At 37.2% G+C, this 16,968-nt stretch overlaps 1 protein-coding gene across 2 annotated transcripts in view; it reads right to left on the bottom strand.

The window, feature by feature from the left end:
• Positions 1-284: 284 nt before the first annotated feature.
• Positions 285-16,968, bottom strand: part of LOC134220218 (cardioacceleratory peptide receptor-like) — a 365,520-nt gene continuing 348,836 nt past the window's right edge. For both annotated transcript variants that reach the window (XM_062699214.1, XM_062699215.1), the window contains exons 4-9: positions 14,087-14,222; positions 13,671-13,868; positions 12,887-12,982; positions 12,612-12,785; positions 1,264-1,555; positions 285-1,174 (exon numbers count right to left, since the gene is read on the bottom strand). In XM_062699214.1, the coding sequence (XP_062555198.1) occupies positions 964-1,174; positions 1,264-1,555; positions 12,612-12,785; positions 12,887-12,982; positions 13,671-13,868; positions 14,087-14,222 (1,107 nt within the window). In that variant the 3' untranslated portion in view covers positions 285-963. The remainder of the gene's footprint in view (positions 1,175-1,263; positions 1,556-12,611; positions 12,786-12,886; positions 12,983-13,670; positions 13,869-14,086; positions 14,223-16,968) is intronic.

Here is a 16,968-nt window from a genome sequence, read left to right on the forward strand (position 1 = left end):
ACAAGATTCTACATTCTAGTTTGATCCAAATGACGAAACCAAAATGTTTTCAACAAGGTGTTTGTGATTTGTTTGAGACACATTTAAAATATGTTTTGAAATCGCCCGAATGGTGCTATTAAATGACTCAATTGCTAGTGAAATAATAATGAACGCGTTTGTTTTTGTCTTTACTGATTGAACGAAAATCTTATAGGTGAGGTGGATGAATAGCAAATCGTTAAATTCAAGTGAAAATGGAGGGTGTGATATCTGCAATAAATAATCCTCGATGGTGCTAGTGTTATCGTTTCGTACATTGATTGTACTCGTGGAATACTTTCGAACCACAACAAGCCAACGCATTTATTTCCAACGTTTCCATAAACTATCTTTAATGCTAATTTCACAGGTGGTTAGTGTCGGTAAGGTTTAGTAATTCGCACCGCGGAATATCAGTCTAACATATATTGGTATAATACAAAGTGATAACATTAATTCATTTGTATGATTCGTCTATTAATGTGTAAATGCATTATTTTTCACTGGATTTTGGGACTTTTTGGGCATATACCGACAGTAAGATTAGATTTGAGTTTGTTCGTTGATTATTTGGTATACACTTTGTTGCCATAGACAGTTAAAGCACTTGTAAGGCGCCCTTTCTATATACAAACGTGAGGTTAAAAGATCTCACAGGGGCTGGCGCAATTTAAAATCTATCATGACTAACGGGTTACAGTAGATTATCGCAGCGAACGGTAGAAAATAGAGAATATTCTTCGAAAATTGTAATGGTAACCGTAAAAAATTGCATCTTAAAATGTTTTCGCCTAAGCCTATTGATTCGTATGCTATAAAATTTGACTAGATCTTTTTGCGCTTCAGCTTTTACAGCAAAGTTTGTACCAGGAACATTTTCCCACCATGGCTGACCCGGACCCCCGGGGCTGGAACGTAAGCAGTGCGCATGGACCCCTGCTGCTAAATGATGACCCTCGACGTTCGAATGATGGTGGCCGACCTTCGTGTCGACGTGGTCAGCGATGTGGTGAGAGTCCTCATCGAGTCGCTACTGTGATGATTTCGTAGCCGACTGCTGCTCGTCTGCCCACTGCCGTTGTGGGACACGACCTCATCTGGGGGAGACCCACACAATCCGGACGAGAAAAGCCACCGGAATGGTGGAAGTCTTCTGTTTATTATTGTGTTCGCGGAAAGAAAGAAAGAATACGTCGTTTAGTGGGCGATGTCTCAAAATAGATACAAGTTAAATTAACATACTTCAACGTTCTGACAAAATGCGTCGAGAAAAGGCAGTAGATGAGCGGATTGGCTGCAGAGTTGAGCGGCGCCAAACTTTGGATGAAGGTCGCGATGGCGATATTGGTTTGCGTTTTGGGAATCTGTTCGAAAACCTGCAGCAAATCAAACACGATGTACGGTGACCAGCAGAGCACAAAAACTATCACAATGACGATTGTCATTTTGACCGTTTTTACTTTTGCCTTCGGAATGATGCCTCGGGAGCTGGCTCGTCGCCTGGCCAAGTCACCACTACCGTTGCGTTGTCGGTCTGAGAATTAGAGAGAAATTTTAGTTAATATGTTTCTTATGAAATTCAAAAATTCAACTAAATCATGTGTGATGGCCATAAAACTTTTAGAGCTGAACAACTGGCTAGTGATCATCCACGAATAAAAATTAATTAAAGCTTCCACTAAAGAAGCATGTTGTTGATCCCTAATGATCTTAACGCAACATTGACGTTGCATCAAACGCAGACGCTTTCAAAGAACTTCTTCTGCTTCTTCCAAAGGGGACTGAAACTCGCCAAGTAGGGTTACGGATGATGTTTAATGCACATTAGATAATTATTTTGAATCAGCCTTTTATCACAGGCGAACGGCAAACGCGATATCAATGAGCTTTAGATGTAGAGTAAATGTAAGACAATAGAGTTGTGTAGGTACGTGCAGTCGCAACCGCCGCAGCTGATTAAGTTTACGCTGAACTAGTTGTCCATACAGCTTAGAGCAGGGCGCTCGTACAATGCTACTCGTATGGAAGTGCGTAGTCTGACCGGTTCATAATGAAAAATAAAGGCCAAAGATAGAAACTTCTCCGTAATTTGGTGTAATAAAGGGTGAAATTGCGGATTTAGATGAGTGTGCCGAAGCGCAATAGCATGCCGGGAATGCCAGCACCACACAAAAAAAAAGATTTTTGCGATGTTCACGAATTTATGGCTGATGAGACATCTTATAAGGTGGGAAGTCCGCTGTTTAGTGAGATGCTATCCACTTTTACATGCACGTTAGAGTGGGGCGCAGTTGTATGGAAAAACGCAAATTTCGTCCGATCAAGTGAGATCAATGGTTTTTCTGAATCGTTTTGGGACCCCAATAAACTGTGCAAAATATGGGCTCGATTGGTTGCAACCTCGCATACCGCATCGCGTTTTAAATTTACATGGAGATTAGTATGGGAAAACGTACTTTTTTACATTTTGGTCTTACCGGCTTCAATTTATCATCAATCACGTGACTCAATACGTTAGCATCTAGTCTGGAAGATGCTGAAAGACTTTGCCGAAGAAGGTACATAGCTGGAGGGTCTACAAAAAATGTTATTACGTTTCGAAAATTGATTGTTTAAACCATATGCAAGAAATCAATGTTTCTGCCAGCACTACCGGACAACCTATGGTTCTCGAAGGGCAAAACCCATCTTCCTTCTCGTCGGATTTTTTTTGTGTGAAATGATTCCGGATAGCTCCCATTAGCTCTAAAGCCCAATAAGATCAATTATTTTGAAATAACACTCAGTTAAATTATTGGTCTACGTAGTACGGCAGTGCTGGCAGAATAAACGATTTTTTGCATATGGTTTGAACACTCAATCTTTGAAGCGTTATAACTGGACGTTCCAGCAACGTGCCTTCTTCAGCAAAGTTTTTCGGCATCCTTTGGGTTATACTTTAAAGCAATGTGCCATTTGGTTTACGATGAACTGAAGCCTCTAGTAGTAGAAATGCAAAAATATACGTTCTCCCATACTAATTTCCATACAAACTTCAAACGCGATGCGGAAAGCGAGAAAGCAAACAATCGGTCCTAAATTCTGCACAGTTGTTCAGGACCCAGAAGGGCTTCAAAAAACCATTGATTTGAAAAAATGACCATGACGCCCCACTCTAATGCACGTCTATATGATACATGTATGAAAATGTACAACTTTTTGATGCATAGTTCGATGTAAACCAAATTAGGAACACATATTCTCAATTATAGAGGAGTTGGAGGAAGGGGGAATGAAAAGAATCACCTTCTCCATAGCCTCATTCCATATACAGGCGTTATCAACATTGTCTTTTATAGGGCAAACCACGAATTCAATGGAGGGAGAACAATTGACATATACCCAACTAATGCATGGTTTCTGCGAGAGAGTTATGCCTTTTGAGTATTTTTATCGACCGGTGTTATATTCCCTTTTCCTAGGTTTTTTCAGCACTATTTAGTCAAACAACTAATTAAGTGTACGTTAAAAATAGGAAGCGGGACATTTGGCATAACGCCATTCGGCATAAGGTCATTAGGCATAAAGATTATTTGGTATAACGGTTATTTGGAATAATTAAGAACAGCGACAAAAGTGAGGGTCATTACGCATAACGGACATACGACATAATTTTTTTTTGTGTTAATAAAATTAGGTACTAGACTAAGTGGTGCTGAAAAAAAACCGGGATGATGAATTTAACACAGCTTGATAATAATATTAAAAAGACATATTTTTTTCAAAGAAAGGCAAGTATTAGCCGAATATGAAGCAATGATAAATGTTATCTCTCCATTGGAAATAAAGCATCTATAGGGATGCGTTTGCCCGGGTTAAGGCAATGCACAATGGGGAAATCCGGTTTCAAAGGTGGAAAAAATTGATAACTTTCTTCACGAACAACTTACAGAAGAGATCAAGAGCTTATTCGAAAGGGAATTTTGCAAAGAATTCAGTGAGCGCTGTTTCATGGACGTGGGACGCTTCTATATGTAGTTATTGAGCTCGTTTTGCCCTAATGTCCCATATATCGCGAGTTTCCAAACTATTTGTCATTTTATCTTTAAGACATTGTTCTAAAATTGAGTTTATCTCTTCACTGTGGATCCACAGAAGGGCACTTAATATATTTTGTTGGTAAAAGTTAGAAATTTAAGGGATTTTGGGGTCAAATACACATCAAAGTGCATTTTATGTGAAATTTTCATGTATTGTGTAAAAAATAGTAATATTTACAGATAAGTGTTGATATTATTGTCTCAAAGTGTTGAACAGATATTGGCAAATGTTTGCCGAACAAAAATTTATGAAATAAATCGTTTCACAAATGTTTTATTTGGTTATTTATTGAGTAAAAAACGATTTTTAAAAACTTTTGAATAGCACCGATGCCAAACATTTCCAAACCATACCTGATAGCACATATAGATAAGAATAGTCATATGTTATGAGTCTAGATGTGATCATAGATAGGACGTGATGGGAGATACTCTTTTTTCTTACCTTTTTGCCCAAATTCCCCTATGAAATAATATAGCTCAATGATTCGGAGGAAGGAAATGATGTTGTAATGTTTATTCAATTGATATTTTCCAATGATCTAATGAAAATAACTAATAATCGTATGAATCATTAAAAATATTGAATTATAGGGGATTTAGGGGTCATACAGCTCATTTAATGTAACTTTTTATACAAAATACTATAACTTTTCTCACGAGCGACTCACAGATAAGGTTAAGGGCTTATTCGGAAGCGAATTTCCCTAGAAATTCAGTGAGTGACGTTTTATAGACATGAGACACTTCTGTATGTAGTCATTGAGCTGGTTTTGCCCCAATGTCCCATACATCAAAATTTTTCATATTTTGGTACTTTTATCTTTCAAAAATTACACTGAACTTCTGTTTTCCTCTTCATTGTAGATCCATTGTAGATCCATACATAGCACTATACATATTTTGTTGGAAATTTAAGGGATTTTGGGGTCAAATAATCATCAAAGTGCATCTATGAGAATTTTTTATGTATTCTGTAAAAATAATAATATCCAACAAATCATTTAGACTATATTACATCGAATAATCATTTAGGGTTAATATACGGTGATTTAAAAACTTGTAAGCATTGATGTAGCTCTACATATAGTCAATTTTGGCTACTGCCTATTGATTATTCAGATATTTACAGATAATAGTTGATATTATTGTCATAATTTTTTTAACAAAAATTGATACCATAAAAAAACATGTCATGACAAAAGAATATTTCCTATCTATTCCTATCTATTATCACATCGACTAATATATTTACTCTTATCTAGTTGTGCAAACGGGTGTGGTTTGGGAATGATTGGCATCGGCACTTTCAGAAGCATTTAAAAAATCGGGTTTTACACAATAAATCACAAAACAAAACACTTGCGAAATTATTTACTTCATTAGTAATTGTTTCGCAAACATTTATCAATGTCTGTAGAACATTTTGGGAGAACAATAATATTTCTATTAATTTTCACAGAATACATAAAAAATTCACGTAAAGTGCAATTTAATACTTATTTGACCCCAAAATCCCTTAAATTTCCAACTTTTACCAACAAATCATGTATAGTGCTTTTCTATGGATCTATAATGAAGAGGAGAACACATCTTTAGTACAATACTTGGAAGATAAAAGCACGAAAAATATGATAAACTGTGATGTATGGGACATTGGGGCAAAACGAGCTTAATAACTACATACAGAAGTGTCTCACGTCTATGAAACATCTCTCACTGAATTTCTTGGAAAATTCGCTTCCGAATAAGCTCTTAACCTTATCTGTGAGTCGCTCGTGAGAAAAGTTATAGTATTTTGTATAAAAGTTACATTAAATGAGCTGTATGACCCCTAAATTCCTATAATTCAATATTTTAATGATTTATATGATTATTAGTTATTTTCATTATATCATTGGAAAATATCAATTAAATAAACATTAAAACATCATTTCCTTGCTCAGAATCATTGAGCTATATTATTTCATAGGGAATTTGGGCAAAAGGTAAGAAAAAGAGTATCTCCCATCACCTCCTATCCAGGATCACATCAAGACTCATAACATATGACTATTCTTGTCTAGTTGTGCTATCGGGTATGGTTTGGAAATGTTTGGCATCGGTGCTATTAAACAGTTTTAAAAAATCGTTTTTACTCAATAAATAACCAAATAAAACATTTGTGAAACGATTTATTTCATAAATTTTTGTTCGGTAAACATTTGTCAATATCCGTTCAACACTTTGAGACAATAATATCAACACTTATCTGTAAATATTACTATTTCTTACAGAATACATGAAAATTTCACATAAAATGCACTTTGATACGTATTTGACCCCAAAGTCCCTTAAATTTCCAACTTTTACCAACAAAATATATTTAGTGCCCTGCTGTGGATCCACAGTGAAGAGATAAACTCAATTTTAGATCAATGTCTTAAAGATAAAATGACAAATAGTTTGGAAACTCGCGATATATGGGGCATTAGGACAAAACGAGCTCAATAACTACATACAGAAGCATCCCACGTCCATGAAAAAACACTCATTGAATTCCTTGGAAAATTTCCTTTCGAATAAGCTCTTTATCTCTTCTGTAAGTTGTTCGTGAAAAAAGTTATCAATTTTTCCACCTTTGAAATCGGATTTCCCCATTGTGCAATGGTGGATGCGATCCCTTTTTTAAAAGTGGGCAATGGCGGATGTGATTCTTTTTTTTTTAGTAAGCGATTGCCCGGTTAATGCAATGGTGGATGTAATCCCTTCTTTAAAAGTAGGCGTTTCTACGAATTAAGGGACTGGTGGATGTGATCCCTTATTCAAAAAGTAAGCGCTTGCCCGGATTAAGCAAATGGTGGATGCCATCTATTTTTATAAAGTTGGTGCTTGCTCGTATTAAGGCAATTGTGGATGTGATCTTTTCTTCAAAAGTAGGCGTTTGTCGGGCATAAGGAGATGGTGGATATGACCCCTTCTTTAAAAGTAGGCACTTGTCCGGTTAAGGCAATGGTGGATATGATCCCTTTCAAAAGCGAGCGTTTGTCCGGATTGAGGTAATGATGGATGAGATCCCTTCTTAAGAAGTAGGTGCTTGCTCGAATTAAGACAATTGTGGATGTGAACTCTTCTTAAAATAAAGACTTGTGCTCGGCATATTGGTGAATGGTGAATGTGATTTCTTCTTTAAAATAAGCGCTTGGCAGGATAAAGGAAATGGTGGAGACAATCTTTTTTTTAAGAAGGTGCTTGCTCGGATTAAGGCTATGGTGGATGTGGTCTTTTCTTAAAAATAAGGCGTTTGCCCGGCATTAGGCGATGGTGGATGTGATCCCTTCTTTAACAGTAGGCGTTTGTCAGCAATAAGGTAATGGTGGATTTGATCCCTTTTTCAAAAATAAAAGTGATTTCTTTTATAGATATAGAAGTATGTCCAGAATACGGCAATGGTAGATGTTATTTGTCCTTTGGATGTAAGCGTTTTCCAGGAATAAGATGGTGAATTTAAACCCGTGGGTTGACAAGCAATGGAGGATGTGATTTTTTCTTTGAAATTAGGCGGTTGATTGGATTGAGATAATCTAGGATTTAAGCCGTTCTTTAAAAGTAGGTGAATGTGATTCCTTTCTCGGAAGTAGTTCTGCCGCCTCGTTTGTCCGTTCTTCCAAAAAATATCTATCATCAGTCTAAATCTATCAGAACATATCCTCGATCCACTCTAACAACATATGAGGAAAAACACATTATATAACCCTTTCCCTTTAACAGTTCCAAATTATGCCAAATGACCCACTTTTGTTTTAGCTCAAAATAATGCCAAATGACCATTATGCCAAATGACCATTATGCCAAATGGCCTTTATGCTAAATGACCTTATGCACAATGGCGTTATGCCAAATGACCAGACCCAAAAAAAATGCCAAGTGTCCGTTATGCCGAATAACCTTCACTATTAACGCTGTTATGCCAAATGGCCCACTCCCTTGGCCAGAATAAGGCAATGGAAAATAGGCGTTTGCCCGGAATAATCGTATCGGAGGATGTGATTCATTCTATAGTGGCAACAGTGGATTTGATCCCATCTTAAAAAGTAAGTGTTTGTCCGGCATCGGGCAACGGTTATTGTGATTTCTTCTTTGGAAGTAGGCGTTTGCCTAAAATAAGTTAATAATGGATGTGCTCCCTCCCAGAAGAAGTTCGCCTTCTTGTTCGTCCGTATTTCCGAAAATGCCTACACCCAAAAAACAAATTTTACAATTATTGTATAAAACCTTGCCATATACAATTAGGGTTACCGCAAAAAATTCCGTCCGTTGTCTCTTTCACTTATCAGCTCTGAAACCAATGAAAGGGAAGTACATTTGGTATGGCTCTACCACATCAGCACAATGTTCTTCGTGAGCCTACACTTTTCGGTTCTGGAGCTAAGGCGTCGTGGAAGTGGAAATTCCGAAGAATTTCTTGCTGAAATAGAACCTTGGAGGGTCGTTTGGCAGATAGTAATTTGCCGAAAATTGTTAGGCCGAAAATGTAGTTTGACCTAGCACATCATTTGACCAAAGTCCATCTAGCAGTTCATACAGAAATTCCTTTAGGAACTCCTTCGTAAAATACTTCGTAAAAATTTTCAGATATTCTTTCAAAATTTCTTGGAAAATTCGATCGATTTAATTATGTAATTTCTTAAGGGGAACTTAAGTAAACTTCTTAAAGAATTGTTCAGGAAACTTGTTTGGGACTTTTTTCGGGAATTCCATCAGAACTTCGTACGGATATTCCTTCAGAAAATCATTTGACGATTTCTTAGTAAATTCTTTGCGATTTCCTTTAGCACATTCCTCGGAATTGTTTTAAGGAATTCCTTTAGAAATTGATTCGGAAGTTGACGAAAAATTATAAAACTGCTAACGTCACTCCAGTTCATGTGACCAACATCTATTGTGCTCAAACATAGCATTAAAAAACCGGTACTATAAATGTCAAACCGATGTAGTTGAAGCAACCAATCATACACTACAACATGGTACACAACATATGCCAAGTTAAGCTTATTGAAGCAAAATAATTTTAAATGGCAAAATAATTGTAATGGTTACAGTGCCACTAGCGTTTTACTACTTATGCTCTACTGGAAATACATTCGGAAAATGCTTCGGATTTCTTTGAAAATCTTGGGGATTTTTTTTAGAAATGCATTCCATTTTTTTACGAAATCTTTAAAAAAAATGCCATAAGGAGGTGTTCTGGATATTCCCACGAAAATTCTTTAGAGATTCTTTCGGAAATTCCTTTAAGAATTTCTTTGAAATTTTTCTAAATTCCTTCAGGAATTTCTTTGGAAATTATTTCTGGAATTTCTAGAGGAGATTATTTTCGGTATTTGTTTTGAAAATTCTTCCAGTAACTTCTCCGGAAATTTTTTTGGTCATTTCTAGAGAGTTTTTTTTTTGCATTTCTTCTACAAATTCCTTTGAACATTTCCAAATTCGTTTAAAATTTCCGTAGTAATTGATTTCGAAATTCTTTCGGGAATCTATTCATAAATTCATTTTGGATTCCTGATTCTTTGAATTTTTTTTGAGGATTCGTTCGAGAATACCTTTAGTAATTCATTTGAAAATTCTTCTGAGAATTCCTTTGGAAAATCCATTCGAAATTCCATCGAAAATTCTTTTAGCAAAAATCCTTCACAATTTCCTTTAGATTTTTTTTAATCCCTTTATGTTCTATTGCGAGAATTCTTTGAAGAATCCTTTTGAAAATTCCTCTTGAATCACCTTTGAAAATTCATTCGGAACTCATCTTGTAAATTCCTCCAGGAATAATTTAGAAAATTACGAAACCCATCCGAAATTTCTTTTGAAAAGTGATCCAGAAATTTTTCCAAAAGGTCTTCCAGGAACTGCCTTGAAATCCTTAATTATTTTGTATTTTTTCATATTTTTTTTTTGTAAATTCAAAAAAAAATTCCAAAAATGAAAATTTTGGAAAAACTTAAGGAATTTTCTGGAAAAGATGCTCCCGTTGATGTCTTGAAAATATCTCGAAAAAATTAAAAAAAAAACCCAGATTAATCCACACCCACAGGGAGATTTTGAACCTTCCTTAGTTATAAGGAATTTTTTCCAGACTCCAGTATTTAAACCGAGATAAACTATTCTGCTTCCCACGGTGATTTACCGTGAAAGTGATAAAATAATTGCCTGCCCAAAGGCGGATGTCGCGGTTGAGTGACAACTCAACGAATGATAACGTACTGTACTTCATGCTGCCTATCTATAAGGTGCTCGTCGGATTGAATAACTATTGTGACATGATTAGTAACTATCGTAACGCTGGTTGCATATATTGTACCCGTAATTACCAGAGGCCTTGATATTAATTAATCCAGAACTAACTAAATCAGTCATTGATCTGAGCGAAACTCAATAGCGTTCATTAATAACATATATTTCTGCCTTATGGATGCCTTTATTTGGTAAAACTAAACTTGTTCAATACCTTTAAAATGAGCGAGATTTTTATGGTAGTAAATTTCTGAATTTGCACACATACGCACACATACATGCATACACGTGATCTATTAGTGTCTCAAAACATGCTCACATTTGCTATCTAGCATCCACTGGAAGAAATTTTTAAATCCATTCAAATTTTTACGTTTTTGCTTTTCTGAGAAGATTTTCTTGTACATGCTTCTATATGTTCCTAAATTAAAATCATTTGTTTCTTTGAAACAAATCAGAAAAATTGGCATAATTCCATGTCATATCGTTTGTTATAATTATATGTTCAATGTCAAAGTGCATTTGTATAAAATACCATACATTTTATTTAATAATTCACGAGATTTCTTGATAGATCAATACGTAACACACCTGCGTAACGCATACAAAGTGAAATTATAGACACTTCCGAAGGAAGGGTCAAAAATCTTCGAGAACGTTATAAAAAAAATAACCACGCCGATTCACGCCGGTTTGGGGCCGATGCCCACGTAGCGTTTTTTCAACGCTGTGTGCACTCAGCGTCAAAAATACACAGGTGTGCATCGGGAAAAAGCGGTAACGCAGCGTCGCCGCGCCGATGCACACCTGCGTTATTTGATCGCTGCGTGCACGTGGCGTTGAAAAGACGCTACGTGGGAATCGAGCCTTAAATGACTTTCGGCGTGACGCCGAAAACGCCGCTGCCGCCGACCAAAATTCTGACAAACGTCGCCGCCGCCGATTTTCGGACCGGCGCACACCTCTAAATGCAATACCTGCCAACAAGCAGCACCATAAATCGACATAGTTGTTTCATAAGGGCCGAAGTCGCGAATGTAAACAAATCGAGTTTATGACATAGATCGAACTTCCTGGAAATGTACTATATGTAGCATATTCAAAATAGTACAAAATGTTGTTTTTTTGCTGAAAACACAGAAAAATACAGAAGGGCGATATTACATTTCCGTTGAAATTTTTTTCTTGGTTTGATTGCGCCCCGTTCTCTCCATGGCAGCAAAGGGGCTAAACTGTGTTTCATTTTTGCATTATGACACTTTGATCTTGCACCAAAAACACATGTGAGCAAAAGGGCTAAACGGTACTTTGAATACACAACGGGGCGATGCAAACAGGCGATATTGACAAATAGGTTGACAGCCGGGCGTGGAATTTGGGCGAAAAGGATGTTGTCAAAAACATTATGGCGCATTTCTGAAGGGCGCAAGTGTACACTGTTAGAAAAAAAGGACGACTAGTTTTTCAATCACATTTTCAAATCGAAATCAATCCTGAGCAAATTTTATTTATATGTGGCTTCAATGATTAGATATTGATGTATTTCATGCATATTATTAACATTTAAAATACCATCTACTTTTCGAATTATAATTGGAAACATGTCATGGAACATTCGAACCCATTTTTCTCCATTCGAGCTCATTGCGACATTGGCCCTTATGAAACAACTGTGTCGAAATCAGTTCCCGAGTCCCTCAAGGTTCACAAGTAATGTGTGGCCTTGTGCCATCAGAAAACCAACCGAATGCGTTAGGTAATTGTCGGGGACAAAATAGTTCTTACGTGTCGTCCGTAACTAATCAAGGGAAAACCGGTTGCTTTGCCAACGTGCTATAAGTCATGGCCTACTGATGCTCAATTCAAATTATGCCGCTGACAGAGGATGCTATCGAATGCCATCCTCACTCAAGATACTTCCTATGATCGCATGTGTCCCATATGGGTGGAAAATCCAGCAAAGAAAGGACTGGTATGCAATCAGAGACAGTATGTATCGCTATCTAAAAGCCAGGTGTTTTAATTTTTATAGAGATATCAACTTTCAATTTCTCGGAAATAGTGAAGTCATTTTTAATCATAATGCAAATTGAAGCAGCTGAGCTAATATTGAGCTAATTTATTTTTGAAAAAAAAGAAAATTTAGAAATGTTATGGCAATATCATGATATCATTAAAGCTTTTTGAAAGATCCAAATAATTGATGAGTGTAGAAAAATAATTGACACCATTTAAACTTACGTTTACCGCCAGCGGGGCCAAGCACCGAGCCTTTCGACCAAATGGTTTTGATGATTATCACATAGCAAGCCGAAATGATGATGGCTGGTATCACAAACAACGAAGTTGCCACCCAACACATGTAGAGCTGCCACCGGAGCGGGTTGCCCAGGTCGATCCAACACTGGAGTTGATCTGTTGACATAAAATATAGAGAAGACAAGCGGTAAATTGAATAGAAGAATACTGCCACGTATTAGATATACATCACCATCATCATCATCATCTGCACTAACCTTGAATGACACGTTCCTCGTATAGGTAGAACATGGGAGATGAAAATATTGCGCTAAATCCCCACGCAGCTCCCACCAGTCTTCTAGCTCTCTTCCCTGTTGATGTTGAAAGAATGAGAACAAATAAAAACCTATAAATTTTACTCTTCCCACGAGTGTTTACTGTGTGGTGAAGTCAATCTCATTTGTTTTGAGCCCAGTGTTAAAGGATGTCTTCAACATACGCTGACGTAGCTAGCGAACGAGATTTGGAAAAGCTCCTCGTTATTCTAAGGAATTTTATGAGCTATAATCTAGTCATGGGTATATAATAGAATAGGAAGAATAGGCCAACACTTTGTTCTCATCTAAGATTTATCAACAAATAAATATAATATGTATTTTTAAAAAACCATCTGCTTTGTGAGTATGGATAATTCAGTTCGTTCGATTTTACGATGTTACTCCCATTAGTATCACGAACATATTTGGGAACATTTCGACATATTTAAAATCTTTTAGCTAAACTAGATCCCAGTTCTAGGAATCGTAGGTTTGAAAAACATGTTTTCAGTAACAAATAGCAAAGAAAGATTATGTTCGGGAGTCAAAAACAATATACCACGCGCCTCCACTCCATTTTTCACGAAAATAGCCAGCCAATGACCAAAAATAATAACCCAGCTACGCCAGTGTCACCCAATAGCACACCAATCGCTTTGAAGATATGAGCGAAAGTGCGCCATTCTTGGTTGAAAAGAAGATACATAATGAAATGACCATCAGCCACGCACGGGAAACTTACAACATCCGGAAAAGTTCATCGGATGAGTTATTGCATCGTATCGATCGATGCTGAGGGCCACCAGCACGTACGTGGATGCGTACGTGACCCACACCTGGATAAAGCGTATCACCTTGCAGGCCACGTTGCCCGCCAGCCAGGAAATGGTAATCCGCTGCACGATATCCGTCAACACGCTTAGCAGCCCAACGCTGAGATCTAAGTTGAAACGGAGAAACAGAAAGGTGCAAATAGGCATTAGACTGAGCGCTGTGCTATCAATAGCAGCAATGTTATTTGATTACAAACAAAACCACATTGGAAATAGAAACATAATTGAGAGTGATATTGATTACAGTAGACGAAAAAATGTGAAATGGAAACTCATAGACTATATTGGTTCGAGATGATTGAAATTTATTATTTGCGTGCCTCACCTGCGATTGCGAGCTGCTTGATGAAGAAATTCATCCTCGATTTCCGGTTCTTATTCATAAACAACGTTACCAGCACAGCCAAGTTTCCCAGTACAATCACTATAAATAGAATCCATAATACTGCAAATTGTTCAGTCTGAAACGGGAAAAGGAGACAGAGAAAAAGCGATAAGACATTGAAACGATGAATCCTATTACGAATACTGATATATGCATTTTTTATCAATCCAAAATAAGGTAATGAATTTTATTGCAAAACCATATTTTTTTTAATTTTTGTTTAAAAAAATATAAATCTAGCTTAAGTGCTAATGCTGTCTTTAATATCAATACGGCACTTACGTCTAGCTATATCAAATATATTGCAATGCAACCATTATGGTACGTTTTGACAGTGCAAGTGAGTTTGAACAACTCAGTCAAATTCGAGCTTGAGCTTGAGCTTGAGCTTGATTGACTGCTCGTAGTTGCTACTCCATTATGACCAGATCAGCTGTTCTGCACAGGGAACCAACAGATGTTTGCTTGGGACTAGCACACGTCTTCAATGTACAAGTACTGGTGATCTCATTTGTTAGGTCATACATCGGTGCCTGCCACGTCAGAATGCAAGTCAATGTAGGGAAGGGGAGGAAATGATGATGCAATCACTCGCCCACTGCAAGCCGAATATACCTCTGCACTCTGCCACGAGTTCATGCGTGAATTTGATGGAATTCTTGGGTTAGGTTCAAGAGGCAGAGGTCCGTCTTGGTTAACGAGCTGCCAATGTCATAGATAGGAGAAGGTAACTGATGGAAATTCTAATTGGATGTAGGAAACGAGCTCTATAGTTCATTTCCAATTCTAGCAGATTACTGTTAGAATTCTCAAGTTGAAGGAATAGGAATAGTAATGGAAACGGTATGGAAGTCCATTTCCAGCTCTAGCGATTGCTAGAACATGAGAAATAAAGAGAAAGATACAAAGTAGGAGAATGGAACGGACCTGGGATTGAACCCACGACCTCCTGCGTATGAGGCAGAAGTAGTAGCCAAATGACTACCAAGCCCGCTAACAACTCAGTCAAATTCGATTGACATGCCAAAAGTTGAACATGTTCAACCTTTTTTTTCGTTTAAGTGAGTTAACAAAGGTGTTTAGAAGTTCAATTTGCGTTCAATTCAAACTACTTGTTCAATTTGCTTGCCTTGTTCATACTTGGTATCAGTACTTGAGTTATACTTTTATTACTCAATTAAAATTCTATCCCACTCTGCCTCTAAATGTATACAGTAAATGTCGAAATGCTAATTTTTGAACCGAAAATCATAAATATTGGAAATAATATAACTGTTTTCGAGAGCTGCATGTTTTTTTAGAACATACAAAAAATCTGAAAAATTGACGTTCATAAATAACGACTAATATCTCGACTTCTGGAGCAGATAGAACTAAATTTTATATGGCAAAAGTTTGTATAGCAACTTTTTCTACACCAATGATGTATCTTCCCCATTGGCGTGAAAGGAATTTCAGCATCAAAAAACAATTATTCATAAAAAAAAATATAAAAATATGAAGCTTAACATACTGAAACACTTCAAATCTAAGAAAACTTTTTGGTATTTCCACTTGAAATTCTTAAGATTCCCACGAAAAAATCTTTGGAAATTTGACAGGAATGTCATTGGAAATGGCACAAGATTTTGACGTAGGACTTACGTCTCTCTTTACTATACCGGATGTCATTTTAAAATATTTAAATCGACCGCGTTACGCTGTGTTGAAAGATTTTAAACGTTAATAGCGTTCGTCTCAGTGGACGAATTTCTGCGGTAAGCCCCTCAATCGACAGATTTCAAGTATGCCTTCCATGTCCATGCTTGATAAGACCTGAAAAACTTGTTTCAATAGGCATGAAACTGTTTTCAATGAAAACATTGAGCTCAAGGGAACCCATAAATATGGGTACCGCATAATTCTTGCATCATTCCATTACCACGTTCTGATTGGTGCAGACACTCAGCGAATGTGCAGCCGCTGGGTCTGCCGAGAAGCCATAAAATAGCGCAACGCGATTTTTTCGTTTCATTCTGACCGACAAGCGAAGCAACTGCATCATTGATTGAACAGCACTTTAATAGGAATGAAGTCTGCACCGACCGCTTTTTCGGCTCGTCACCATCGAAGCGACCATCATCATCCGAAACCTAGCCAGCACATCAGCAGTCCACCCTACAGACCCTACAAAGCAGCAATGTTGAGCAGATACCGGCAGCAGCAGCAGAGTCGAGCCGAGACCGGCCGGCATCGGTGCTGAGCTGAGACAGGCTGAAGAAAAGCGCCACATGATGCAGCATTAGACTGGCCCAGATTATTATGGTGAGAAAAAATGTTGATTCCACGGGCACCCCCCATAATTGTGTCTTTTGGGTGAGAACAATCTCTGAAAATTTCAGCTAAATGTATAGGAAAATACACCTTCCTAGAACAATTTCACAGAACATTGCATGATGATTAAACAAACTTTATATAATTTTCGGCTGGTTTATTAGGAGCTGATTTGTGTATTTTGGGTTTTGATCGAATCGCATCAGCCGAAACCTATATAAAAGTTCATTTAATCATCATACATGTTCTGTGAAATTGTTCTGTAGCATACCAACTGCCGTTTTTGCAATTTGAGGTCAATCGAGCAATCAGAACCACTTTCCAGATCGAATAAGTGACGGAGGTATATTTTCCTATACATTTGGCTGAAATCTCCATACAAACTTCCAAATCAAATGCGCCAGCTTATGCAACAAGCGATTGAACTGAAATTTTCAGAGATTTATTTTTCACCCAAAGACACAATCCTGGGGGGTGCCCCGTGGGATTAGACAACTTTTTGTTTCCTG

The sequence above is a fragment of the Armigeres subalbatus genome, chromosome 3 (genome assembly GCF_024139115.2).
Source record: "Armigeres subalbatus isolate Guangzhou_Male chromosome 3, GZ_Asu_2, whole genome shotgun sequence".
NCBI lineage: Eukaryota > Metazoa > Arthropoda > Insecta > Diptera > Culicidae > Armigeres > Armigeres subalbatus.